This window comes from Oryctolagus cuniculus, chromosome X (assembly GCF_051225735.1).
Source record: "Oryctolagus cuniculus isolate XC-2025 breed Fujian yellow rabbit chromosome X, ASM5122573v1, whole genome shotgun sequence".
Taxonomy (NCBI): domain Eukaryota; kingdom Metazoa; phylum Chordata; class Mammalia; order Lagomorpha; family Leporidae; genus Oryctolagus; species Oryctolagus cuniculus.
Window position 1 is genome coordinate 64,516,510 of NC_142888.1, and position 27,948 is coordinate 64,544,457.

Genomic DNA, 27,948 nt, shown 5'->3' on the forward strand with positions numbered 1-27,948 from the left:
GAGGTTCTCCTGGGGTGGCGAGTGCTGGTCATCTCCCGGCTGTGCAGCTTCTTAGACCCTCTCTACAAAGGGACAGCATCGACGCCTTTGGGGCAGGCTGGCGCTGCTTGCTTGTCTGATGCTGCAGCAGCACTGTATGCTCCTGTGGCTAGATGAGCCCCACAACTTCCTTCAGGGTCAGCCGGTAGGGAAACTGCCCGCAGAATGAGTCAGAAGAGGCCCAACACATCTGTCCTCTCCAAACAGCCAACACTGGAATGGGCTCTGAGGCAGACCCAGAGTAATAACGAGAGCTGCTCCCTCAGCAGAGACCACGGGAGTCTGAGGCATGAGCTTGTGTTCTCAGCAAGGCGTGCAGCTGGATGGACATTTCCCCCGGGTACCCAGGATCCGAGCACAGGGCCCAGGCTCTGCAGCAGGCGCTCCCGTCCCTGCTACCTGACTTGTGGCTGGCTCAGCAGGCCTGGGAGAGGTCACCTGGCAGAGTACAAGGGACTGGACCTGTGCTCCTCCTCAGAACCCGACCCTCATCAAGAATTCCGGGGTTCAAGCTGGCTGCATCAGCTCTGCCAAGGCCGTCCATGTGACGTCTCACCTCACAGCCCCTGCTCTTCCTGCTTACCCGTGCCTTGCCTGACCTGTGTCTCTTCTCTCTGCCTTCTGCCCACCCCTCAGTTCACAGGGATCTGGAAGAGGAGAGTGGTCAGAGTGTGGACACGCTGCACAAGGTGGGCCACATTGTGTTTGAGTTCATGGGTGACCCCAAGCGGATGGACGTACACATCTTCTGTACGACCATGTGCAGGGTAAACCTCCTTGTGCCCTTGGATCTGGGAGTTCATAATGGCCCCGGGAAGGTGGGAGGTGAGGGCCAGGTGCAGGCAGTACAGGGAGAAGAAGTTTCACAGCTGCATGGTTTGTATCAGGTGCTCTTGTTCCATGGTGTGGGATTCCATCTGCTCCACAGCCTCGGGCTCACGGTTCTGCACTGTGGCGCTCATCATCTGCTCCTTCATCAGGCTGTACTTGTGCAAGGCCCTCTGGTGCTTGTGCAGCATACCCTTCTTGTGCCGCTTACACAGGTCTTTATAGGACTGCTGCAAATCCAGGAAATGTTTTAATTTCTCTACCACATTGTTCTCTTCCTGTTTGCTCCACCATGCAGCCTTGTTGGTGAACAGTACGAACTCTACAGACAGGCCCTTCAGCGCCTGCTTCAAGGAGCCCCATGTTGTGCTGTGCAGGGTGGCCCAGGAGGCCTCCTGGACACCACCAGTGGGGTGATGTCAGACCCTAAGACACTCAACGCCTTCCCGAAGATAAGGAGGTCTGTACACAGCACGGGCTGCCATCTGCTCGGCCCTGTCGCAGAGCTTCTGGAAGCTGTTGTAGGTGTTCCGGATGAGCTCCCGTCTGATGGCAAACTGAGTGTGGATGTCAGCCAGTAGGAAGTCCTTGGCCCTGGCCGCCTGCTGAAGTTCACAAACTCATCTCCAAGGCACTGGGCCAACCCCTTGAGCTTGTTCTGCACTTCAGGGCCGCTGAAGGAGAGGAAGAGCTTGAGTAAGCTGTCCTCGCAGAGTGGTGGGTGCTGGGCCACCAGGTTGAGGAAGCGTTCAGGGCCCTCCTGCGGCCCTTGATGAACTAACTCCCTGTCGGCTCCTTGCATCCTCTTGGGTGGCAGGGTTGGTAGCATGTATTAGGGGTACTCGTGCAGCAGCATTTTCTGGAAGACCACAAAGTCACTGTGCCTTTTGTACATGGGGGACTGGATGCACTGACTATTCCACATCCTTCAGGAAGAGGCCCTTCTTCTCAAGGATGAGCTCCAGCTGCATGCGTCCTTGGCCAGCAGGTCCTGCAGGGTGTAGGGCAGCAGCAGCAGGTTCCCCTGAGGCATTTGCATTTGAATGGGATCTGGGTCCCTCTGCTTGATAACCTGGGGCATCCACAAGGCGCCTGCCAGGGGATCCGCCTCCTTGTCAGCCTCTGCTTCAGCTGCCTCATAGCTGGTGCTGCGGACAGTGGGTCCATCGCCCTGCCAGACCTCTTGGAAGAAGAGGCTAAAAAAATTCTGTAGAACATGTTTGGCTTATTTTCACCTTTTTTTTTTTTTAATTCCAGTCATGAAGAATGAGTAATATTTGCTATTACTTTTCTTTATTTTAAGACTGTCTTGTGGCCTGCACTGTGGCATAGCGGGTTAACCTGCAGTGCCGGCATCCCATATAGGTGCCGATTTGAGACCCCCCAGCTGCTCCATTTCCAATCCAGCTCTCTGGTATGGCCTGGGAAAGTAGTGGAAGGTGGCCCAAGTCCTTGGGGCCCTGCACCGATGTTGGAGACCCAGGAGAAGCTCCTGGCTTCGGATCAGCCCAGCTCCCACTGTTTCGGCCATTCAGGGAATGAACTGGCAGATAGAAGACATCTCTTTTCTCTGCCTCTGCCTCTCTGTAACTCTGCCTTTCAAATATATATATGTATTTTTTTTTAAAAAGACTGTCTCAACTGTATAATATGGAACAGTGAGGATATATTGCGGAGAAGATGTTAAACTATGGTGCATGAGCCAACTGCCTGTTTTGTGAATAAAGTTTTATTTAAAAAATTCCCATTCATTTTTATATATCCATGTCTAATTTTGCTATAAAATGACAGTATTTAGTAGTTACAACAGAGACTGTATGGCCTGCCAAAAGTAAAATATTTACTGTGGGACATTTTGTAGGAAAGTTTGCTGATCTTGGCTCTAGAGAATATTTTTAGACCCATTTTAACAGTATAATATATAATAGTGTCTTCTCTATTAGGGTAGATAGTAAGGGGAGGAACAGGGAAGAATTAAATGATTTGTATTTTAAAATTTATTAACATTTTTCTTTTTAAGTTTTATTTTACAAAATAATATATTCACTAAATCATGAAGACAAAAATCAGAAGACTGCTGTAATTTTTTTTTTTTTTTTTTTTTTTTTTTTTTTTTTTTGGCAGGCAGAGTGGACAGTGAGAGAGAGAGACAGAGAAAGGTCTTCCTTTACCGTTGGCTCACCGCTGCAGCCGGTGCACCGTGCTGATCTGAAGCCGGGAGCCAGGTGCTTCTCCTGGTCTCCCATGAATGTATAGGGCCCAAGCACTTGGGCCATCATCTACTGCACTCCCGGGCCACAGCAGAGAGCTGGACTGGAAGAGGGGCAACTGGGACAGAATCCGCTGCCCCGACCGGGACTAGAACCTGGTGTGCCGGCACCGCAAGGCGGAGGATTAGCCTATTGAGCCGCGGCGCCGGCTGTGCTGTCACTTTTTTTAAATGCTCATACATGTCATGAAACATTAGTGATAGCAGTGTTCTATGGTATGCCATACTAGTTAGAATGAAAGAATGAGGGACTGTGATAAAAAGACCCAACACAGTGTTCTGAAGAACAGTTAATCAAAATTTTGTGTCATTAAATCGGATGTGGAGAGTTCAGGGCTGATGAGGTCATAGCTCCATGAAGACTTGGGTTACTTTCCTCCCATTTCCTTACCATCCTCTAATTTTGTTATTTTATTTATTATTATTTTATTTGGAATTTTCTTTGCACAGTGTAAACTGCCCCACAGGTTGCCCAGGTTCCATTTTCCAGGAAGTAGGTAGTGTGCAGATGTTTGTCTTTGTAGGTCCTGGGCCAGGCGTATGCTGTCTCTGCTTGTATCCTCTGGACTGAAGTTTCATTGTTTGTCAATTATGGTTGTATGGAGACATAAACTCCATCTCTAAGCTGAAGGCCACATGTCTTACTCAGCTCTGGAAGAAAGGACAATTTAGGTAGATGGGTAGTGGTTCCTACAAGTCTTGATTTTACAAAAAATGTATTTGTAACAACATTTTTGCATCTCAAAAATAGGATTTTTCAGTTAATGAAAATGGGTTGCATAGTTTTTTGTGCAAATGAACACACTACCATTTATTTAACCAGTTCTCTACTCTTGCATATTAAACTGTTTTTAGTTTCCTGTTAGAAAGAAAATATGAAGACCCATGTACATATAGTTTTCTTTATTAAGATCTAATATTTTGAAAAAGAGGCCTTGTCCCAGATTTTTAGCATATTTGTATATTTCTAAAATGGTGTTGGAATCTTTTTCTTTAATTTAAACCACTGTCACAGTCAGTTTTGCTTGCTGAGCTTGTATAACTCCTGTGTCTCAAAACAGAATGCTATTATGGTAAGTAATTAGATAAATTCACTTTTCTTTTTCTTGCAGGAAGATTTATCTAGGTAGTCTGGATAGTAACAAGAACATGAAATATAATTTCATCCTGATAAACTGTTAAGCAGTTATTCTTAATTTGTTTAAAGATTTTATTTTTTTTTCTGTTTAAATATTTTCCTACATTACAGTGTTGAAAACTAAATGAGCAAAAATTATGAAAATAACAGCAAACAAAAATGCATTTTGGGCATTTTATGTGCATGTTTTTCATTTATGACCTTGTGAAGATTAACTCTACCTTTAATCTTCTGCCATTGTTTGCATTTCTGTTCCTTTCAAGTGATGATGGTGGATGGTTCTGAAGCAGCCCATTATAAAAATACCAAGTACAACCTCTGTTGATTCATAAACATTGTCCATGAGTCACTATCAACAGCAGCTAATCTTATTCAAAATAGTCACTTACTTGTTGTGTTGCCATAAACTCTATGGACAGATTTTAAACTAAAGTTAACTTATGCCAAATTGTAATTGAAGGAGCTCCATTTTTGTGTGCCAGCTATCTGTCTCAAAAATTGTAAAAATCTGTGGATCTTTTCAGAGAGCTTCATTTACTGTAGATAATAATGAGCTGTTGACAAGTGAAATTTCAAGAATAGATGTGATTTAGAAGAACAATTTGCATTTCAAAATGTAGATATTGGCATTTACTTTAAACTTGAATTTGATAGAGAGGTGCAACAATACCAGAAGTTTACATGTGAACAAAATCTACTTTTGCTAATACGTTGTTCATCTGCATGATGTTGGTTGATTTTTTTTTCCTGTCATTGTTTGGTGTGATTTTCTTTCCTATCCCTCTTCACTTTCCACTACATACTACTTTAGATAAAGAGAGAAAATGAACTAAATTCATTGAAAACATGATGTTACTTCATTGTATTCATTTAAATTCAGTTTTTCTATCTTTATTAAAAGGACAGTAATAAATATTTGTGGTCTTTAAATCTTTATAAGTTCAGTGGATTTATAATGTGGATCCAAATATTTATAAGAATACAGTTGTTGATGTTAAATCTTATGTAATTAACCATGTTATTCCTAAAAATTAAAACATTGAAACACTTTAATAATTTTACAAAAGGGGCATATTCATCAAAAGATATTACCTTGTGAGGTTAAGACCTGATTATGTCCCTGTGTATTACGCGTCTGTTCCTGGACTAGATTTTGTTTTGGTCTGACAAACGAAATTTTTTTCTTGTTAGGAGTTATGATAGAGAAATGACCGTGGATCTTTGTCTCTGGAGTAATTCTTTGCTTCTTTGGAAAAAAATCATTTTATCCAACCATAAAAATTGTCTATGCATATTTCATAAAACTTTAAGCAAAGTCTATGTCTATATATTAACATACACAAAAATATACATAATCCTTCCTACATAGCACTTCTGTAAGACTAATGATAGTTTGGTATATTCTGTCTGGAGCCCTTAAGGGATATAGTTTCATGACAGAGAAATGAATGTATGTCTTAAAGGGTAAAATGAATTGATGTAGTGGAAATATACTGATTCACCATCTCTTCTATATATTTGCTCATTATTTAAAAATATTGTTTAATAGTATGTATGCCATAGCACTACTAGTGAAGGAAAATTCAAAAAACTTTTTGTTTTTTACAAATATATAGTGGACCAAAACTAAAAGACTAAATGAGATCAGATGGGAAGGTATAAGGAAAATTCATCCCAGTTTATTTCTTGAACGTTGTAAAGTTATGGTGAAGTCATTTTTAATTTTATTTTTCCCCCAAACCTTTTATTTAAGGTATACAAACTTCATGCATTTCGAAAATATAACTTTAGGAACATAATGATTCTTCCCACAATACTCACCCTCCCACCTGCACTCCCATCCTTCTTCCTCCTCCCTCTCCTATTCTCATTCATATTTTTTTCTAAGATCTATTTTCAATTTACTTTATGCACATATGATTAACTCTATAAGTAAAGAGTTCAACAAATAGTATGAAAAAAAACTTCCTCAACAGTGGAGACGAGGGCTGTTCAAAGTCATCGAATCTCAAAGTGTCAATTTTAATTCTATAGATAGGTGCTCTATTATTTACTATAAATCAGGGAGAACATATGATATTTGTCTTTTGGGACTGGCTTATTTTACTAAGTATGCTGCTTCCCAGTTTTATCCATTTTTTTGCAAACAACAGGATTTCTTTTTTTTTTTTTTTTTTTTTACTGCTGTGTAGTATTCAATGGTGTACATATCCAGTACTTTCTTTATCCAGTCTTCATTTGACAGGCATTTGGGTTGATTCCACGTCTTATCTTTTGTGAATTGAGCTGCAATAACTATGGGGGTACAAATAACTCTTTCTTATGCTGATTTCATTTCCCTTGGGTAAATTCCCAGGAATGGGATGGCTGGGTCATATGGTAGGTCTTTATTCAGATTTCTTCTGGTATCTCCGTACTATCTTCCACAGTGGCTTTACCAGTTTACATTCCCAACAGCTATGGATTAGGGTACACTTTCCCCTACATCATCACCAGCATTTGTTTGTTGATTTCTATATGAAAGCCATTCTAATGGGGGTGAGGTGAAACCTCATTGTGGTTTTGATTTGCATTTACCTAATAGCTAGTGATACTGAACATTTTTTAATGTGTCTGTTGGCTCTTTGGATTTCTTCTTTTGAAAAATGTTTAAGTCCTTGGCTCATCTCTTAAGTGGGTAGTTTGTTTTGTTGTTGTGGAGTTTCTTGATCTCTATATATCCTGGTTATTAATACTTTATCAGTTGTATAGTTTGCAAATAATTTTTCCCATTCTGTTGGTTGCCTCTTCACTTTGCTGACTGTTTCTTTTGCAATATAGAAGCTTGATTGGAAGCTTCCAGGACTTGAACCAGCACCCATATGGGGTATTGACACTGCAGGCAGTGGCTTTACCTGCTACGCCACAGTGCCGGCCCCTCCATAAGTTTTGATAAGTTGTATTGTCTTCATTTGTTTCCAGAAATTTTTTGATTTCTCTTTTGATTTCTTCTATGACCCGCTGCAAATAGTCATTTTAAAGTGTGGCTTGAATCCCTGCTGTGCCATTGAATATTATCAGATTTTCTTTTAGTATTCCCATGTTTAAGAGAGTTACAATTTCTTCCTCCAGGGTTCTGTAAGGTAGGGTAAGTAGTAGTGGTGGTGGTGGTGGGGGGGCTTTGTGCTCAGTATTTCTCCACCATTGATTTGACATTGTGTTGACATCGCGGTTCCTATGTGTCAGTGTTCATTATTGCGTTGAGGCACTGACTTGGGAAACCCTAAAATTTGTCAAGAATTGTCAGTTCTCAAAAAAATAGACACATTGTAGTTAGGAACTAGTGTAAAATCAAATGAGATTATATGCTTTGTTAGTCACTGGGTATCGAGGTTAATAATAAAACAGACTATGACTCCCTTTCCTTATGATGCACCCTGGACCCTAAGAAGGGATATAGATATTAAACATCCTTAAATTTTATATTAAACATCCTTACATTTTATATAACAGATTGTACTATAAAGGTAAAAAGGGGAGTAATACAAAAGAATAATAGGGGTGTCATTTAGATTTGGTGTGAAGGGGGTGGATGAGTAGGAGTGGCTATAAGAATTCTCTATTGACTTTTCATGTGATATGAGGCTGAAGATCTTTGAGAGCTAGCATAATTTTCCCCTCAATCCTTTTATAGAAAGAGTTATTTTATTTCTTAGTAAAGGCAAATTTTTTTTGGCTTAATATATACTACACTTAATAATTGAATCACCTCAAATTGCACCTGAAGTTTTCTGTCAAATCAGTTTTAGGGAATTTTTCTGCCATGGAAATTAACTGTGCATATGTGTGCATATGTAGAGTTAAGTGAAAAATGTAGGTCTGATGCCATGCTTCTGTGATGAAAGGACAAAAACTCTGTGTAGATATTCAGTGATTATTAGCTTTAAAAAATAAAGAAACCAGTAGTGATTCAATAAATACTTTTTTTTTTTTTTGACAGGCAGAGTGGACAGTGAGAGACAGAGAGAAAGGTCTTCCTTTTCCGTTGGTTCATCCCCCAGTGGCCGCTGTGGCCGGTGCACTGCAGCCGGCGCACCGTGCTGATCCGAAGCCAGGAGCCAGGTGCTTCTCCTGGTCTCCCATGCATGTGCAGGGCCCAAGGACTTGAGCCATCCTCCCTCCACTGCACTCCCGGGCCACAGCAGAGAGCTGGACTGGAAGAGGAGCAACCAGAACAGAATCCGGCGCCCCAACTGGGACTAGAACCCGGGGTGCCGGTGCCGCAGGCGGAGGATTAGCCTATTGAGCTGCGGTGCCGGCCAATAAATACTCTTAACTGTGAAGTTTCTTTTTATTTGCTTTTGGTTTATGAAAATTGAGGGCAAAAATAACATTCCTGATTCTCATCTACTAAAATACACATAAGAAGTACTTCAAAATGTTTGTGGAAAATGGAATTAACAATAAGTTCATTTTGGTATAAAACATTTTGAAATCTATAGCTTTTCCACAATATATGTTTTGATGACCTTTTAAAGACAATTTGGATATATTTCAAAATTGTACCAAATTAAACTTTTAATTCCATTTTCCATGAACTTTTTGAAGTTCCCTTCTATACATGAATAAGGTAGCTCAAACAAAAATATTTTAAAGGTTTTAGATTCAGTACTACTATAGTGGAACAGGGACATAAAGAAAATTATCTTATTTAGATAAAGAAACTAAATACTCTTCTGTAAGAGTGAGAAAAATGGTTAAGTCTCAAAGAATAAAGTGTAACTCTAGTTTTCTCCTTGCCTTATTTCTCAATGTTGAAGACAAATTTCATGATGTCCATGGAACTAATTTATAAGTGAAAGTGATTTACATTTGTCTAACCTAATCTAGTATTCAAGATGTAAACTATCAGAGACAATGTAATGTAAAAATAGCTGCTGCTTACTGAATATTTCCTATGATGCTATGGCAGATACCATACAAATGTTATTTTTGCCACATTTCTCTAATAGAAGCATAATCACTCCTGTTATAGTTCATTTCTTTGCTACTATAATGAAATACCTGAGGCAGGCTACCTTTGAAGAAAGACTTATTTAGCTCATAGTTTGGAGTTTCAGTGGCATGCTGTTGTTATCAGTGTGGCTGTGATGAGGACCTTGTGGTAGATGATGCTTTTGAGAGGAAGCAATCACATCTTAAAACAGGAAGCCAGACACTGATTCAGGGGTTGGGCTTGCTTTTTTTTTTTTTTTTTCCACAGACATCATGATTTGTTTAGTTATCTACATCAGATTTCAAAATTCATAAAAATTGTATATATTTATGGGATATTTTGTGATGTTTCAATACACATGTAATTTATGTAATGTCCAATGAAAGTAGATACATCTGTCTTCTCAAATCCTTAGTATTTCTTTATGGTAAAAACTTTCAAAACCCTATCATTCAGGTTTTTTTTGTGTGTGTGTGTTTTTTTTTTTTTTTAATTTTTAAAAGCTGAGTCTCCCTCTTGTGAGAGTGCAGCAGTCCTGAGAGAGCTACCTCCTCTTCAGAGAGCAGCTCCCCTAATGACCTAAAGGCCTCTCACTAGGCCTAGCTCTTAAAGGTTCCACATCATATTTCCACACTGCCTCTGAGGACCAAAGCTCCAACATATGAATCTTTGGAGGAAAAAAACTGTACTCAAAACATAGCACCTCCTTTTGCAGAAGAGGAAACAAATTCTAAGAAGTGAAACAATTTGTCCAATATCACTAGTCTATTGGGGCTAAGAACCAGATCTTGAGCCTCAGTTGATATTATTGCAAAGCTTGTGCCCTTTTTTTTTTTTTTAAGGGAGAGTGTTTATTGGGGGAAACCAACAAGTTATGAGGGAGAGTGTTTACTGGGGGAAACCAACAGATCTGAGCGAAGGGACGAAGGAAAAGAGGGAGAAGGAGAGTATAAGAGAGAGATCAAGAGACAAAGCCTGTTCAGGAACAGGTCCTCTTAAAACTTTGCCTGTGGGGCAGGCAGGGAAGTAGAAGCAGTGAATCCCATTAGGGTGGGGGTGGAGCTATGACTGGTGATTGGGCCATGGAGCCACCTGGCTTCCAGCAATGGCAGCAGGGGCTAAAGCCTAGGGTGGTGTCCGGGGTGTAGATCGCACCATAGATAAGATAATATATAAGATATATATATATGTAAAATATATATAAGATAATATATAAGATAATATATAAGATAATGTTTTACCAACATCCCCCCCTTTTGTTTTTTTATAAAGCAAGAGTTGCAAGTTATGACTGTGACATGTTATAATATTTGTGTGATTTTGACTGTAAAATGGATCTCGTGCACAGTCTACCTTGAAGATTCCCTGTAAATGTCCAGTAGGTTACACATAAAATTGAGGTGTAGTTGGCTAGATCTGTAATGATTTCAACAAAACTTATTCTTTGGTGTAGGGAATATATTCAACCTCTATTTTGGACAGCAGAATAGGAAATATATTTGGAAACAGTTTATGAATTTGTATGGTCTTGAAACAAATGTCATTTTTTCTTTGGGTCATTGAAATCTGTATGACAGGAACTTCATTTGCAAATAACAGTTCTTCTGTAAAGAGGACTTTTTTCCCCATAGATCACAAACAAAGGCTAGATTGATTGAGACAGCTATTTGCAGAAATCTTGAAGCATCAACATCTCCCTGGATGTTACTAACTTTGACTTGTTTTATTCAATGGGGTTGAATTTGGATAGCTTTCACATGAACTACAAAACTACAAGCAAAGATAATTGAATGCACAGACTTTTTTTTTTTTTTTTTTTTACTGCTTCTACTTCTCCGGCCTTCTCCCTTCAAGCAACTTCTTTGCTATCCTCTTTTTGAAGAGAAATGTTTTTCTCTTATATTTTCCTCCTCCTAATTTTAATCATTGTTATTATTGTTTCATTGGTTTATATTTAATTTGAAATGGCAACTGCCCCTACCATCTCTTTGGTGATCTGAAGAATTATTAATCAGGTTCACAGCTTGAAGTAGAGTGATCTAGCACAATAAATCTTTAAGTTTTTTTTCCTATCACTTTAATTTCCCTTTAATTTCATTACTGAAAAGAAGAGTTTTGTTTGATATTATGACGAAGGAAGGGTTAAATTTAAGGAGCTGTGAATACTCTGAGGTAGAGACAGAAAAATAGGGAGAAGGAACCAGCAGTCCCCAGTCTCTTGATCTGCCAGTCCTGTCCTCTCAGCTGTGTCTACCTTCTTAACTCTTTTTCTTCCCTCCCAGGATTGTCACTGACACTAGCAATACCTGGCTGGCATTAGACTGTGTTAAGGGGACTAGAGACTCTTGTGGATAGTCCTGCTATATCCATACTTTGCAAGAAGATGGTGGTGGTGGTAACTTAATGTATGCTAGGCACTGCTTTAAGTGATTTGATTTTTATTTTATAATCACTCTGAAGTGTGAAACAGTAATCTCTGTAACATTATTGACGAGGTCATGCTGCTAGTAAGAGGCACAATTAAATTAGAACTCAGGTCTATCTGGTCCCAAAGCCTTGATTAACAGCAATGCTTTAGTGGTAATAATTCCCTTAGTGTATTACCATGCATTGAAAGTTCAAAGATGACCAAATTATTGTCCTTGCCTTTAATTTGCCCTTAACATGATCCCCTAAAATTTACACAAAAAAATGTGACCCCTTAATGTTCCCCAGAATTGCTATCTGGGATGCCACATGTGCTATCAGAATTTGGGGTGCCATACGATTTCACCATATGCTTAGTAATAAATCCCCAATATTAGTAAGTCCAAGATGGTTCTTGCTAATATTTAGAGAATTCTAAATACCGGCACAGATAAACGAGGCAGCATGGTACGTTTTAGGCTTTTATTTAGTGCGAAAGGTGTTTAGGAAAGTGAAGGCTTTAGTTCAGGTAGGAGAGAAGGGAAAGTCTGGGAACTAGGGTAGGGTCCATACCGCTCAGGGAGCAGGCCAGAGCCACGTGCAGCAAGCACCTCGAGCTGCTATCCACTGCTTATCACCGGCAGCAACGCAGAGGCCGAGAGCCTTTTTCAACACTCCCTCCCTTTTTATATATTTTCCACAGGGGAGTGGCTTGTGGCCAGGTGGGCACTCAGGTATGGTCAGGTAGAGCCTGATGTCACAATTGGGGCGTGGTGGGGGTATCAGGTAGGATGTGAGGTCACACAGGGTCTTGGGGAAGGTATCAGGTAGGGCGTGAAGTCACACAGGGGTGTGGCGAAGGCGTGGTCTTCCAGCTCACAAATCAAATCAATTTTAGCCTGTATGCCTGCCTACTTCACTTGCCCTTAATTTATTTTTTACCTAGTTGGAAGAATCATTCATACTACATGTGCAAAGCTATGGAGATACTGAGATCAGTTCTTTAGGTAACATGTTAGAGAGTTGAAGGCTTCGCAGACATAATCGTGGATTTGAGTAGTTCTGATTGGTTTGTCTAGTTCCTTATTAGATTTGTGATAGAATAGCAGTTGAGGAAGAGGCAATTAGAATAATAAAAGCAGAGACATGCAGGCATTTGACTCACTCACACAATGTTGAGTGTGCAGTTACAGCTGATGGTGGCAGAGAAGGGTAATGGCTACAGATAAAACTGGAGAGTTAGGTTGACACTAAGATTTGGAAGGTCTTTTAGTTCTACTAAGTAAGGCCTTTGGATCTGACTCTAGAAAGAGCATTAGTGAACTTTTAAACATCTTTAGACCTAAGAGTGGTATAATGTGGTTTGCCAAGACCTGAAACAGGGTCAGTAATGCCAAGGTTGGATGGAAAGGGGAAGAAACTAGAGACAGGAAAACCTGTATGAAACCAATGTAGAATAAGAGATAGTGAAGACCAGAAATAAGGCAGCAATCATCAGGATGACAAGCATAGAAGAGGTTTGAGAAATCAAGTGAAAGTATTGATGAGGTAGTTTAAGACTGTTTTTTTAGCATAGGTATCTGTAAAGATGCTGTTGTCTTTCCTTTTTATTTCAGAGAACCTGGGGGAGGGGTGTCACTGCCACTATCTGCTGGTTGACTCCCTTGCCCAGCTGGGTCTGGGCAAGGACTGATGCCAGGAACTCAAGTCAGGTAGCTAGGAACTCAAACCAGGTCTTCCATGTGGGCAACAAGAACCCAATTAACTTGGGCCACTCCATTGCCTCCCAGGGTCAGCATTAACAGGAACCTGGAGTCAGGAGCTGGAGCTGGGTACAAAACCCAAGTACTCTGATGTGGGATGCAGGTGTCTATCTTTTTTTTTTTTTTTTAATTTGAAAGGTAGCATTACAGAGATGGAGAGACAGGCAGAAAGAGAGGTCTTCCACCTGCTTGTTCACTCCCCCAGTGGCTGAAGCTTGGAACTTCATCTGCATCTCTCTCGTGGGTGCATCGTTTGCAGCTTTCCCAGGCACATTAGCAGGGATTTGGGTGGGAAGTGGAGCAACCGGGACTCTAACCAGTGCCCACATGGGATGCCAGCACTGCAGGCGGCTGCTTAACTTGCTATGCCACAGAGCTGACCCTGGGATACAGGTGTCTTAACCAGCATTTTAACTGCTAGGCCAAGCGCCTATTCTGGTATTGATGTTTATTGACATGGTGAAACTAAGAGGAAGGCCCAGTTGAGGGTGATGGGACAGATAATAAATTTGTCTTCTGGACATGTAGAGATTAAAGTATATCTGGGACATTAAGTTAAGAGAGGTGTCCAATAAGCTGATGACTCATAATATGTACTTTCAACTCACTAGAAATAGATTTGAGTCTGGAGCTTAACAGAGGGGGTACATATTGGAGATACTGGTTTGTGAGTCAGCAGTAGAGAAGTGATAATTGAATCAGGGATTTATGGATGAGATCACAGTGGGAAAGAATTGCGGGCAGCTTTGCATATTTTCTACTCCTCTGCCTGCGTTGGTTGTTTATAAATGGATTTGAATGGGTGGGCTAGTGTGAGATGACTAATACCTCCAACATAGGTCTCTCTCCAGCCCTAATGATTGAATCACAGCCTGGTATTTCTTTTTTTTATTCATTCATTCATTCATTCATTCATTTGAAAGGCAAAGTCACTGAGAGACAGAGAGAGAGAATATCAGTCTTCCATCTGCTGGTTCACTCCCCAAATGGCCACAACAGCCAGGGCTGAGCCAGGCCCAAACCAGGAGTCAGGAGGAGCTTCCTCTAGGTCTCACGCATGATAGCAGGGGCCCAAGTACTTAGGCCATCTTCTGCTGTTTCCTAGGCATACGAGCAGAGAGCTGGATTGGAATTGGAGCAGCCAAGACTTGAACTGGCACCCACATAGGATGCCTGTGCTGCAGGCGGTGACTTTACTGCACCACAGTGCAACCCGCTGGTATTTCTTTCTAACAGATTTATCTGATTGCCTAAGCAGCTTCCTGTAGCTTCAAGGGATTCTTTTAAAACCAAGTAATATCTGAAAAGAACATGCTGTATATGATAAATATGTACAATTTTTATTAATTAAAAAATGTTGTCAACTAAGGGCCTAGTTTTCCTGTCTGATATCACAGTTACATCTGCATATTCTATCATGGAGGCCCAGCTTTTTTGATCTTAGAAAACAGGAATGGTGAAAGAAACTCAGCTTTCTGGTATAAGAGGTATGTGGAACTTACGAGAATTTGTGTAGGGAGTAAGTCCAATACATAAAATATATCTTAGCCTATTATATTATTTGTTGCCAGGAAGATAATGACATATCCTAACTCTTTGTAGTACTCCAACCAAGTTTAAGTGAGATACCACCTGATTTAATCTGCGTGGTATGTTGTACAAGCAAGCATGCATCACTTAATGACTGGGATATGTTCTGACAAATGTGTTGTTGGGTGATTTCATCATTATGTGAGCATCAGAGTGCATTTACACAAACCTACATGGCATAGCCTACTACCTACCTAGGCTATATAATATAGCCTGTTGATCCTAGGCTATAAACATACAATGAATATTACTGGATTGAATACTGTAGGAAATTATAACACAATTGTATTTGTGTATTTAGCAACGTAAGTCACCACAGAAATAGTACCGTAAAAATACTAAGATTGGATTCTTTTCATCTCTGTAATAAGTCTCTGTGACCACCATTGTGTATGTGGTCCTTTGTTGGCTAAAAGGTCTTTTTGTAAAATATGTATTTATTTTGTTTAAAATGCAGAGAGACAGAGGTGGGGGAATGGGGGATCATCCAATCACTGGTTCACTCCCCAAATACCTGCAACAACCAGGGCTGGTCCAGGCGAAATCTTGGAGCTAGGAACTCTCTCTGGGTCTTCCACATGGGTGGCAGGGGTCCAAGTACTTGAGCCATCATCTGCTGTCTCCCAGGTACACTAGTATAAAGCTGGATCAGACATGAAGAATAGCAGGAACTTGAACCAGCACTGCAATATGGGATGCAGGATCCCAAGTGGTGACTTAACCTGCTGCACCACAATGCCTAACCCAAATGAAAGCCTTTATGTGGCATATCACTGCACTCAATAATAGCTAGCAAATTGTTATTATTTTCCTATTTCTGCCATATACATAAATATATATGTGCCCATTAAATATGAGATACGCAATCAAACTTGATGTATTTCAGGTTGTAGAAATGAATAGTCCCTCTAGTTCTGACATTGGGCTGGACATAGTCATGAAGTTATTATCCCACTTTTATCTCCAGTTGAATTGGGGTAGCAGAACCAAAAATGAACTTCCTTTTGTCTAATATTTATAAATATCCCATTAGGAGAGAACTTCCACTTTGCTGATGGCCTTGTCTAAATACTGATGGAGTATATGGATTCAAAACACTTCCATAGTCTAGGCAGCTCATGTTAGGAGCTCTGGATAATCATCACTGAAGTCATATATGAGTGTTAATTGTTAAATTAACAACAGGAATCACTATGCACTAACTTCCCGTGCAGGACCTCTGCCCTCAGCAAGTAGGAGAGTTAGCAATAAAACTTGTTCTCAAAGATTTATTCCATTTTAATGTATTAAGTGGAGGATATACATATGACTCATAAATTTTAGTTAGTCCAAAGTGTCCAACTCCATTACTTGTTTTCTTAGGTGCTTCTTTAATTAATAATAAAACTTGTGCCCAGAGACTTAATTTCTCTTAATGTATTAAGTGAGGGATACTCTTATGTTTCATAAGCTACAACTATGTCTAAGTGCTCACAAGATTTATCACTCTTTGGTGCTTCTTTAAAGTTAAGTTAATTAAGTTTCTCTTTTTTTTTGATAGAGTTAGAGAGCACGCGCGCGCGCGCGAAAGGTCTTCCTTCCGTTTAGTGAAATTAACTTCGAGATACATTGACCTTGAATAGCCCTTGTCTCAACTGTTGAGACAGTTTCTTTTTTCTTTTTCTTTTACATTTTTCTTTTATCATACAAATTGATGAACTCTTTACCTACTATAGGTATAAAGTTAATTGAAAATAGTTTTTAGTATAAAATAAGACTGGGAATAGGAGAGGGAGGAAGAAGACGGATGGGAGTGGGGGGAGAGAGGGCGGGCATTGTGAGAAGAATCACTGTATTCCTAAAATTGTACTTAAGAAATGCATGATGTTTGTATTCACTAAACAAAAGGTAAAAACAAATAAATATCCCATTTCCTTTACTTAATTAAGTCAATTTCAAGGATTTTTATTATATGCTAGTGTTTATAATTTTGAAGATTCTAATTTTGTTGATTATAGGAGAGAATGTTACATAGTGGCAAGACCATAGGCTTTGGGGCCTGGTGAGCCCTGAGCCTAAGTTCAGGCTTTGCCATTTCCTGAGTTAGATGAGATTCTCAACTTGACATTTTTTTTTTTTTTGTAATTGTAAAATGGGGTTAATGGTAGTAGCAATCTCTCAGAATTCTTGTGAGGTCTAAGTGAAAGAGTGAATATAAAATGCCAAGCTCAAAATAAATGATATGCCATCTTCCTATGTTCCCTTAACATGAATTGATATATCCTATTAAATCCTAATCATTTAAAATGCTGTTTTCTTTCTTTTTTTTTTTTTTTTTTGCCAAGCTTGGTTTATTTATTTATTTTTTATTTAATAAATATAAATTTACAAAGTACAACTTTTGCATTGTTGTGGCTTTTTCCCCCATAACCTCCCTCCCACCTGCAACCATCCCATCTCCCATTCCTTCTTCCATCCCACTTTTCATCAAGATTCATTTTCAATTATCTTTATATATAGATGAACAACTTAGTATATACTAAGTAAAGATTTCAACAGACTGCACCCACACAACTGCACAAGATATAGAGTAATATGTTGTAAAATGCTGTTTTCAAAAAAGTGCCAATTAGTCGAATTTGTGAAATTCCATATACTGCTACACGTCAGTACTTCATATCTATGGGTTCCACATCTGGAAATTCAACTCGACGCAGATCAAAAGTGTTCTCTAAAAACTTGCAGCTATATGAACATATATAGACTTTTTTCTTATTCCATAAGCAATATAGCATAACAACTATTTACATAATATTTATATTGTAGTAGATATTATAAGTAATGTAGAGATGACTTAAAGAATACGGGAGAATATGCACAAGTTATATGTAGATGTATACCATTTTATATAAGGAACTTGAGCATATGTGGATTTTGGTGTTGGAATGGGGAGGGATGTCTTGGAACCATTTGTCCATGGATAAATAGGGATGACTGTAGTTCTGTCTTGGGAGAGCTACAATAGACATTAACATATTTCATGGTGCTGAAAATTAATGTCATGAACAAATTGTTTTTAACTTTTAAAATTTCTTTATTTTTATTTGAGAGACAGAAGGAACTCCCATCTACTGGTTCACTTCCCAAATGCCCACAGTAGCCAGGCCTGGGCCATGTCCAGCTTAGGCCAAAGCTGGGAGTTGAGAACTTTATCCAAGTCTCCCATGTGGGTGACAGAGACTCGACTACTTGAACCATCACCTGCTGCCTCTTAGGGTGTACATTAATAGGAAGCTGGAATGAGGAGCTGAGCTAGGACTCGACCCTAGGCCCTCTGATATAGGATGCAGGCATCCCAAGCAGTCTTAACTGCTAGGTCAGAGACCTTCCCCAATTAAATTTTTTAAACCTAGCGTTTTCCAAATTTATTTTGTCATTGTGCTCCTCCCTCACCACCCCCCACCTCTTGGAATGTATATTAATAGCCACTGTTATTGCTGGAATACATTTTGGAAATGGTGAATTTAGTGATCAGTTGTTATTCAGTAAGTGTTTGCTTCATTAAATGACAGCTACCATTATAATATCTTGTGAACTAAATTATGCTAGTCAGCATAGAAGTTTGGGAATTTTTGTGTCATGATGGGTGGGATTAGAATTCAGGAGAGCTGAGTTTCAATTGTAGTCCTGCCATTTGTAGCTGTTTGGCCTTGACTGAGGACTAATCTGTACTTGGGCAGATCTCAGTGTCCTCTTCATTCTGCCTCACAAGGCTGCTACAATGAGAATAACTGAAATCAACTTGGAAAGTTAAAAATGCGATATAGGGAAGGTGGTTATTAATACTCCTCTAGGAAAAGGAAGTGTAAGAGCTGTGAATGTACAGTAAGGCAGTAAGAGTTTGAGCTCTGCTGCTTCCCTTTTCCACTGAGGGAGCTTGGACTCTATCAACTACTTTCCTGAAAACCTTTTCAACTCCCAAGTTTCTTAATAATTAAAAGGATCCCCAGATGAATTTCCGTGAATGTCAGCCACTCCATCTTTTGTCAATGTTTTTGGACTTGCTTATAGAAGTCATTTCACAGTACAATATGTAGTTTAGCATCATGTAGCTATGCCTGCTGCTGAATATTCAATACTGCATTGTAATTATGATGTACAATGGGAAAGAAGATGGTTAGGATTTAATTAATAGGCTCTAATTAAAGAGTTTAATGTTCAGCCTTATGCAGTTCAACTTTCCTTGTGTATACCTGTAATATATTTTCTGTTTGGAGACATTAAGCAAAGTGATGGTTTAACGTTAAACACTATGAAAAGGATGAGAAATATCTTGAATTACTGTTTCAAAGCTTTTTTTTTTTTCTGTTTTACTGATTAGTGTTAATGGAGTCACTTGTGCATCTCATTTCCTTATTATATCTGGAAAAGCTTAGATGGTACTCTAAGGATGCTATGTGAAATGTCAGAAAGATTAAAACCATGTTTTCAACAGTTTTATGGTTGTTTTGCACATTGGAGAATTAATACCTTAGTATTGTAATTATTGACTTTGTCTTTGAAAATAAAAACATTCCATTTCAGATGTTACTATTTTAGCTGAAATTTTGGTTCATGTTCCAATCATAGAACAAAAGAGGGCTTTAGACCTTTAGTTTTATGTTTGTTTAAATGTTGTGAATAACTCCTCTTCTAGTTCCATAGTGAGACTCTAGTTTTAAGGAAGTCTTTTTTATCCTATGAAATAGTGTTCCTGGCAATAGAAATAAACTTCATCCTCTGCCATAAAGTACTTTGTCTTTTCCTTCATGCACAGAGGCAGTTGTGACATAAAATTGGCAGAACACGTACCAAACCCTTTTCTTATTTTTTTTCTAAGTCAGGAAGTTCTCACTTTGTCCTTAAAATAAATCAGACTCTGTGGGATTTAAAAACAAAACCAATAACCTAGCCTTATTATTCCCTACAAAAGCAGTTTTAAAGACAGTAGAAAGAATAATGTATAAATTGGATTTGAATGTCAGAGTTCTAAAGCTATATCTTTAAAGAGAAAGTATTTTGTGAACTTTTTTATTTCTGTTACAGTATTGCTCCAAAGAGCATATTAAATTGTCGTATTGATTTTTTTCTTTTTGTCATCTTGTTTTTGTCTTTAATGGGCATGAAAAATTGTAATACAAATATCAAAATGAATTTAGTCAAAATCTGTGCTTTTATTTTTCATTTCTACATTTTGGATTGTCATGTAATACATGTTTTTAGGGGTATAGTGTAGCATTTAAAATGTGTACATAGCTTGTGCTGGTTTTGTAGTGAATTTTGTAATAATTATGTTGCCCCTTTTGTCAGAAAGACCACAGTAATGAAAACCATGTTTCACCTTTTATATACATAATTGGATGAGATCACCAGATGCTGATGTTAAGAGCACATCAACAGGAAAAGTTGAAAATGAGAGCTGCATGGAAAAATACTAGAACCAATTAGCTCTGTCAAAAACCATATGACCAAGTGTAGGAGAGAAAAATAGATTCTGACCACAAAATGACCTCAAGTCACTTAATGATGGAAAGAAACAGCAAGATGGTGCTTCTTAGAGTTTTCTTAGGCTTTGGTAATAGAAAATAACTTGGAAATTGACATTTCATGGTCAGTGTTCGAAAACTCTTGTTAGATTACTTTTGTTTTTCTAATATTTTATTATAATAATTTCAAACATAAGAAATGGGGGAAAAAACTGTACTGTGAGCATCTCTGTGTCCACAACCTAGATTCTATATTTTTTGGTATGTTTGTTTTATCACATAACTTTTCATATATTCATCTATTATCCATTCATCATTTTTTTTTTATTTTGAAGTTAGTTGTACACATCTAGTAACTTTTGTCCTGGTCATCTTAGCACATATATCATTAACTGGAATTCACTAGTTTTCTTTTTTTTTAACATTTTTTTTTCAGATAAAATTCAGGGTGACATGCACAGCTCTTAAAGATACTATTTAGTAGCTTTAAATGCATACCCTTGTGTAATTAAGAGCCTTATCAAGATAAAGAATAGTGTCATCATCCCAGAATGTTCTTTCATACCCCTTCATGGTCAAATCCTGCTCCCACTTCTAATCCTAGTCCTAATCCGCAAGCACTCTTGTGATTTTTTTTTTTCATAATAGATTAGTTGTTCTAGAACTTCATTTAGATGGAATCATATAGTAGGTACTCTTTTTGAATAGGAGATGCAATCATACAGTAGGTACTCTTTTTGAGTAAGACTTTCGATCAGCATGATGTTTTTGAGATTCATATATGTTGTAATATCAGTAGTTTATTCCTTTTAATTGGTGAATGGTATCCATCCAATGGATATACCACAGCTTATTTATCCCTTCTTTGCTTGACGGATACTTGTGTTATCACTTTGGGGATTTTTTTTATTAGAAAGATACATAGAAGTCTTTTTTGTGAACATATGCTTTTCTCATGTGTAATTGTCCAGGAGTGCAATTATTATATTATCAGGAGGTATATGTTTAGTTCTATAAGATACTGCCAGATATTTTGTACCATATTACACTCCCACCACAGTGTGTGAGCATTCTGGCCATCTACACCGATACCTGGCATTGTCAATCTTGCTTACCATTTTGGTGGACTTGTACTGATTTCTCATGCTCATTTTTAATGCTTATTTTAATGGGCAGTTACCCAGTGACTAAAGATGTTGAACACCTTTTCATGTACTCATTGACCACTTCTTTGTGAAGCATCCTTTCAACCCCTTTGCCCATTCTTATGAAAGATTTATTTATTTATTTATTTGAAAGGCAGAGTTACAGAGAAGCAGAGCGAGAGAGTGGTCTTCCATGTGCTGGTTCACTCCCCAGATGGCTGCAATGGTTGGAGATGCACCAATCCGAAGCCAAGAGCCAGGAGCTTCTTCTGGGTCTCCCACAGGGGTGCAGGGGCCCAAGGACTTGGGCCATCTTCCACTGCCCTCCCAGGCCACAGCAGAGAGCTGGCTCGGAAGTGAAGCAACCAAGATTTTAACCAGCGCCCATATGGGATGCCAGCGCTGCAAGTGATGGCTTTTACCTGCTATGCCACAGCACCGACCCATTTTTTATTTATTTATTTGAGAGGCAGAGGGCAACCAAGGTTGATAGGGGAGGCTTCCCACCTAATAGCTCACACTTTAATGCACACAATGTCCGAGACTGGGCCAATCCAGGTCCCCAGTGTGGGTGGCAAGAAACCCTACCACCTGAGCCATCACTATTATCCTGAGGGTCTGCATTAGGAAGCAGGACTCAGCTGCCTGGCATGGAACCCAGGTACTTTGATACACAGATGCAGGTGACTTAACTGGCATCTCAACTGCTAAGCTAAATGCCTCATCCTGCCTGTTTTTAAATTTGAATATCGCTGGCGCTGCGGCTCAATAGGCTAATCCTCCACCTAGCAGCGCCGGCACACCAGGTTCTACTCCCGGTTGGGGCACCGGATTCTGTCCCGGTTGCCCCTCTTCCAGACCAGCTCTCTGCTATGGCCAGGGAGTGCAGTGGAGGATGGCCCAAGTGCTTGGGCCCTGCACCCCATGGAAGACCAGGAGAAACACCTGGCTCCTGGCTTCGGATCAGCGCGGTGCACTGGCCACAGCGCGCTGGCCACCGTGGCCATTGGAGGGTGAACCAACGGCAAAGGAAGACCTTTTCTCTCTGTCTCTCTCTCACTGTCCACTCTACCTGTCAAAAAAAAAAATTGAATATCTATTTTAAAAATTGGAAGAGCTCTTTATATATCCTGGATACCTATCCTTTTCAATTTTTTTTTATGTTATTTACTTTAGAGGCAGAGTGGTGGGGAGCTTAAGGAGGGTGGGGAGAAGCAAGCAAGTGAGAGAACTTTCTCATCTGCTGGTTCACTTTCTAAATGCCTGCAGAAGCCAGGACTGGACTGAGCTGAAGCCAGAGCTAGGGATGCAATCTAGGTTTTCCATGAGGGTGGCAGGAACTCAATTATTTGAGACATCACCTGCTGCCTCCCAGAGTCTGTACTAGTAGGAAGCTGAATTCAAGATCCAGAGCCAGGAAGCAAATCTAGACCCTCAGAAATCCAGCAACTTAATTGCTAGACCAAATTTCTATTACCCTGTCTATTGTAAGTTATGTTTTGTGAATATTTCTCCTTGTTTGTACCTGGCCTTTTTTTTTAAATGATAGATTTTGTGAACATGTTTATATTTTGATAAAGTACAGTTTATTTGTCCAATGTGAAGTAATGCTATAACTAGTACTGAAACAGTATCTTACACTTTGTGTTTCTGTGTGGGTGCAAACCGATGAAACCTTTACTTAATATATACTAAATTGATCTTCTGTATATAAAGATAATTGAAAATGAATCTTGATGTGAATGGAATGGGAGAGGGAGCGGGAGATGGGAGGGGTGTGAGTGGGAGGGAAATTATGGGGGGGGAAGCCATTGTAATCCATAAACTGTACTTTGGAAATTTATATTTACTAAGTAAAAAAAGTACAGTTTATTAATAGGTTTTATATCTGTACCCTAAGAAACTTCGGTTTAACCACAGTGTTAGACTTTAGGTAATATTTTTATGAATAGATATGTCCATTCAAAAACGTTTTACTTCTGTTTTAAAGCTTTCACCCATTAGCCAGTGCTACTCACTGAGAACCTTAGGGTGGCTTAAAAGAAATCTAAATGTGCAACAAAAACTATAGAGACATTGGATTCAGAAATTTTTTTTCACTAACACCTAGTACATTTTCTGCTTTTGTTGAATATTTGGAAATGGGAAGAGGTAACAGAAGTATATTGTTCTAAAAGGAGATAAGGATATAGATTGCTATGGGAAAGCTACCAATACCAACATCCCTCTTGTACTTCCTGCCACTTCTCCATACCTGTCTTTGCCTACTTTCTCCTTCCACTGCTCTCTTTGATAAGAGGGATCACAGCTGGCAGGTTTTCTGATTTCAACATTTTAGCGACTGTGTGGTTGTGGGAATACGGAGGGGAAGGGCATTTTGAATTGCCAGTATAGCTGAAATTCTATGTTTATTTCAAAACTGTGGGGATTCCAATGTATGAACTTATGCTTTTTCTGATCTGTTCTTTCTAAATAATGATCTTGATCTGTATTAATAGACCTAACTTTAATTTAACCCTTTTCTCTATTAGAGCAAAATGGTGATTACTTTCGTTCAAAATCAAACAAATAACCAAAAGCTGACATCTCTCCTGATTCTAGTTTCCTACTAGTGCATACCCAGGGAGGCAGCAGAAGTTGGCTCAAGCAGTTGGTTCCCTGCCACCCATGTGTGAGACCCAGTTCCTGGCTTTAGTAACCCCCCACCCCGCGTGATTTCAGGCTTTTGGGGAGTGAACCAACAGAGAGTTCTCTCTCTCTCTCTCTCTCTCCATCTTAAATAATAAAAATAAAGTAAAGCACCCAACTGTTCTCTTCAGGGCCATGTCAACAGTGAGGAAAAATAAATCAGAAATTTGAGACATTATGGAAGAGTAATTTTTGGTATCATATTGAAGGTTTAATTTTTTGTTTAATTTTAAAAAGAGGCTTTATGAATTTGTATTTCATTAAAGGAAAGTACAGAGAAGCAAAAATGAAAATGAAAAGAAAACCAAGAGTCTTTCCCAGCCGGAATCAGAATGGATGTTGTAGAAGGAATCAAGTGCATTTGGGGCTTACCACACAGAATCAATAAATGTGAATTGTTTTGGGAAGCCCAGTATGTGGTATTAGAACTAGAGAGTTCTGGCTGCCAGAAATCTCTGCTTAATTCCAGTGTCTTTTAACGGTGTTTATATTTATTTATTTGAAAGGGAGTAGGGGTGGGGATCTTCCAACCACTGGTTCAATCCACAAATGCACACAATAGTTGGGGCTGGGCCAGGTGGAAGCCAGGTGCCAGGAATTCAATCCAGGTCTTTAATGTGGGTGGCAGAAACTCAAGTACTTGAGCTACACCTGATGCTTCCCAGGGTGGACATTAGCAAGAAGCTGGAATCCCAACAGAGCTGGGCCTTCAATCCAGGCACTGTGATATGGGATGTGGATTTGCTTAGTGGCATCTTAACCACTGTCAAATGACTGTTCCTGATCCTAGTTAGGAGACCCTTGGGTTCTCCAAAACAAGATGATCTTCACAGATCTGTAGAATGAAGAATAATAGCTCACCAAATTGTCAGTAGGAATCATGTTCCTATTTTGTGTATCATGAAAGTCTTGCTGTGAATAACCATGGCCCGTGATTTACTTTCATTTTGGTCCTGAAGGCTAAGAATAGCACAGGACATTTCATTGATCTAGAGTAGCCATGTGTGTCAGTGTGGGAGATGGATTTGATGGTGCAGATCTAACTGCCCTCAGAAAACGGAGTAGTTTTTCAGTGACATTCCTTGAGATTTATCAAGAGTTTTTTCTGAGTTATTTTTGTTAACCCAGGAGTCATACACATTCATGTTACTTGTTCAGTGCGATACATTTTTTTTTAACTCCTTGTATAAGGAAAAGTTTCTTTTGGAATCTGAGAGGCCCAGTTCTAAGACTACTATTTCCTCATGTATCAGCATCCCAATTATGTGTGCTTTTGATCTTTAGAGGCATCAACATTAGAAAATGAAATGGATTGAAGTGTCAGGGATGCTTTGTTGATGATAAACAGTGTCTTGATTTTTATGATGTTTATTCTTATTTTTTTATTGTAACAGAAGAAACTACTATGGAGGAAACTGGGCCAGTTTTAGCTTTTCAGGACTGTTGTCCTGGATAAAGGAATACCAGGTAAAGTTCTTATCTCATCTTTTAATTTGTTAGGTTGTATTTTGTGTCACATAGTAACTTTACATTGAAGAAAAAAACCTCAAGATTCATCTGTAATACACAATTGATACCTTGTTTTTATTCACTTATATTTTAAAAGATTTATTTTCGTTTATTTATTTGAAAGGCAGAACAACAGAGGGAGAGGGAGGGAGAGAGGGAGAGAGGGGAAGAGAGAGAGATCCATCTTCCGTCTGTTGGTTTACTTCTCAAATGGCCGCAATATCCAAGCCAGGAGCTGGAGCAGGCTGGAGCCATGAATCAAGAACTCCATCCATGTCTCCTACATGGGTGGCAGTGGCCTAAGCAGTTGAGCCATCATCCTTGGTCTTCCCAGATGCATTAGCAGGAAGCTGGATCTAAAGAATCACAGTAGCCAGTACAAGAATCTATACTTTGGTGTAAGATGCTGATGTTGCAAGCTGTGGCTTAACCCACTGTGCCACAATGCTAGCCCCTATTCATTTAACAAGCAATATACATAACCCCCTTTCCAACTGATACTTTTCTGATGCATTCATAATATACATGTTACTTTAAAAATGTAAATAAATATAAATGGATATGTTGCTGGGAGAGGACATTGTATATTCTTGATAACATTTCCTAATTACTCTATATGCCTAAATATAAGGCAACATTTTCTCCCAAAATCATTATTCAGAAAAAAGTCCTTGTAAAATCCCACATATTGCTAGCTTTTATTTCAATTAATATATTTTGAACAACAGCAACACCCAAAAACGAAGTGCCAGTGTTGTGGTACAGTGGGTTAAGCTGCTGCCTGCAGTGTCAGCATCCCATATCAGCACCGGTTCTAGTCCTGTCTGCTCCACTTCTGATCCAGCTCCCTGCTAATGTACCTAGGAAAGCAGTGAATATGGTCCAAATGCTTGGGCCCCTGCCACCCACTTGAGCGACCCACAAGGCTCCTGGCTTCTGACTGACTCAGACTCTGCCTCTGTCAGACTCCTCCATTGTGGCTATTTGGGGAGTGAACTAGCAAGTGGAAGATCTTCCCTCCCTCCCTCACTACCTTCCTCTCCTTCTCCCTTCCCTCCTTCTCTTGTCTCTTTAAGGCTGCTTTTCAAATAAATAAATCTTTTTTCAAAAAACAAAGATCCATTATTTGGGAAAGATACATTAATTTGGTATTTTGCAGTCAGTGGTGGCTTTGCATGTATATGGAACAATAGAAAAAGCAAAGAAATAGATTTGATATGATTTATCTTTTTTTTCTAAGCATAGGATATCATTATTACAACTATTGCATATCATTGCAAAGAAGCTTTCTGAAGATTGTTTACAGCATCATATAGGGAACTGCTTATGTTATGGAGTTCACCAGTTTTTTATGACTGACTTAAAAGACAAATTTGTTACAAATGAGTAATGTGTCTTGAAATGAAATTCCTGCTAAGAGCATCACACATTGAATCAGAAACTAGCCGGCGCCGTGGCTCAATAGGCTAATCCTCCACCTTGCGGCGCCGGCACACCGGGTTCTAGTCCCGGTTGGGGCGCCGGATTCTGTCCCGGTTGCCCCTCTTCCAGGCCAGCTCTCTGCTATGGCCAGGGAGTGCAGTGGAGGATGGCCCAGGTGCTTGGGCCCTGCACCCCATGGGAGACCAGGAAAAAAAAGCAGCTGGATCCTGGCTCCTGCCATCGGATCAGTGCGGTGCGCCAGCTGCAGCAGCGGCCATTGGAGGGTGATCCAACGGCAAAAGGAAGACCTTTCTCTCTCTGTCTCTCTCTCTCACTGTCCACTCTGCCTGTCCAAAAAAAAAAAAAAAAAAAAAAAGAATCAGAAACTGCTATCTCTCCAAAGAGTTTAAAGTATTGGGAAAGGATTCCAGAAAGTTACATTCAGTTAGCTATGCCTAAGATAGCTCTTGATGTATTAAGCGTTTATCATATGCCAAGCACCATGTTAAGTATTGTAGTTGCATTGATTGCTTTACTGTTGTATGTTTCTCAAAAAAGTAGCTTTCATGATAACAAAGACAGTTGATATTGATGATGCGGTGAAATGCTGTTTCCATGAAATGAGTGTGTGGAGAAGTGTGAAGTATTTTAAAGTAGCATTTCATATATTAA

The 27,948-nt window shown here is 39.4% G+C and overlaps 1 protein-coding gene and 1 pseudogene across 5 annotated transcripts in view; one reads left to right on the forward strand and one right to left on the reverse strand.

Moving 5' to 3' along the window:
• The window catches only part of CHM (CHM Rab escort protein), a 209,884-nt gene that overhangs the window by 51,910 nt on the left and 130,026 nt on the right, over positions 1–27,948 (forward strand). For 3 of the 5 annotated variants that reach the window (XM_008272993.5, XM_089324091.1, XM_089324088.1), the window contains exon 3: positions 25,740–25,812. The exons of the other annotated variants lie outside the window; for them this stretch is intronic. In XM_008272993.5, coding sequence (XP_008271215.3) covers positions 25,740–25,812 — 73 coding nt within the window. The remainder of the gene's footprint in view (positions 1–25,739; positions 25,813–27,948) is intronic. 5 annotated transcript variants of the gene reach the window in all.
• On the reverse strand, positions 672–21,085 carry LOC100351789 (sorting nexin-8 pseudogene; annotated as a pseudogene).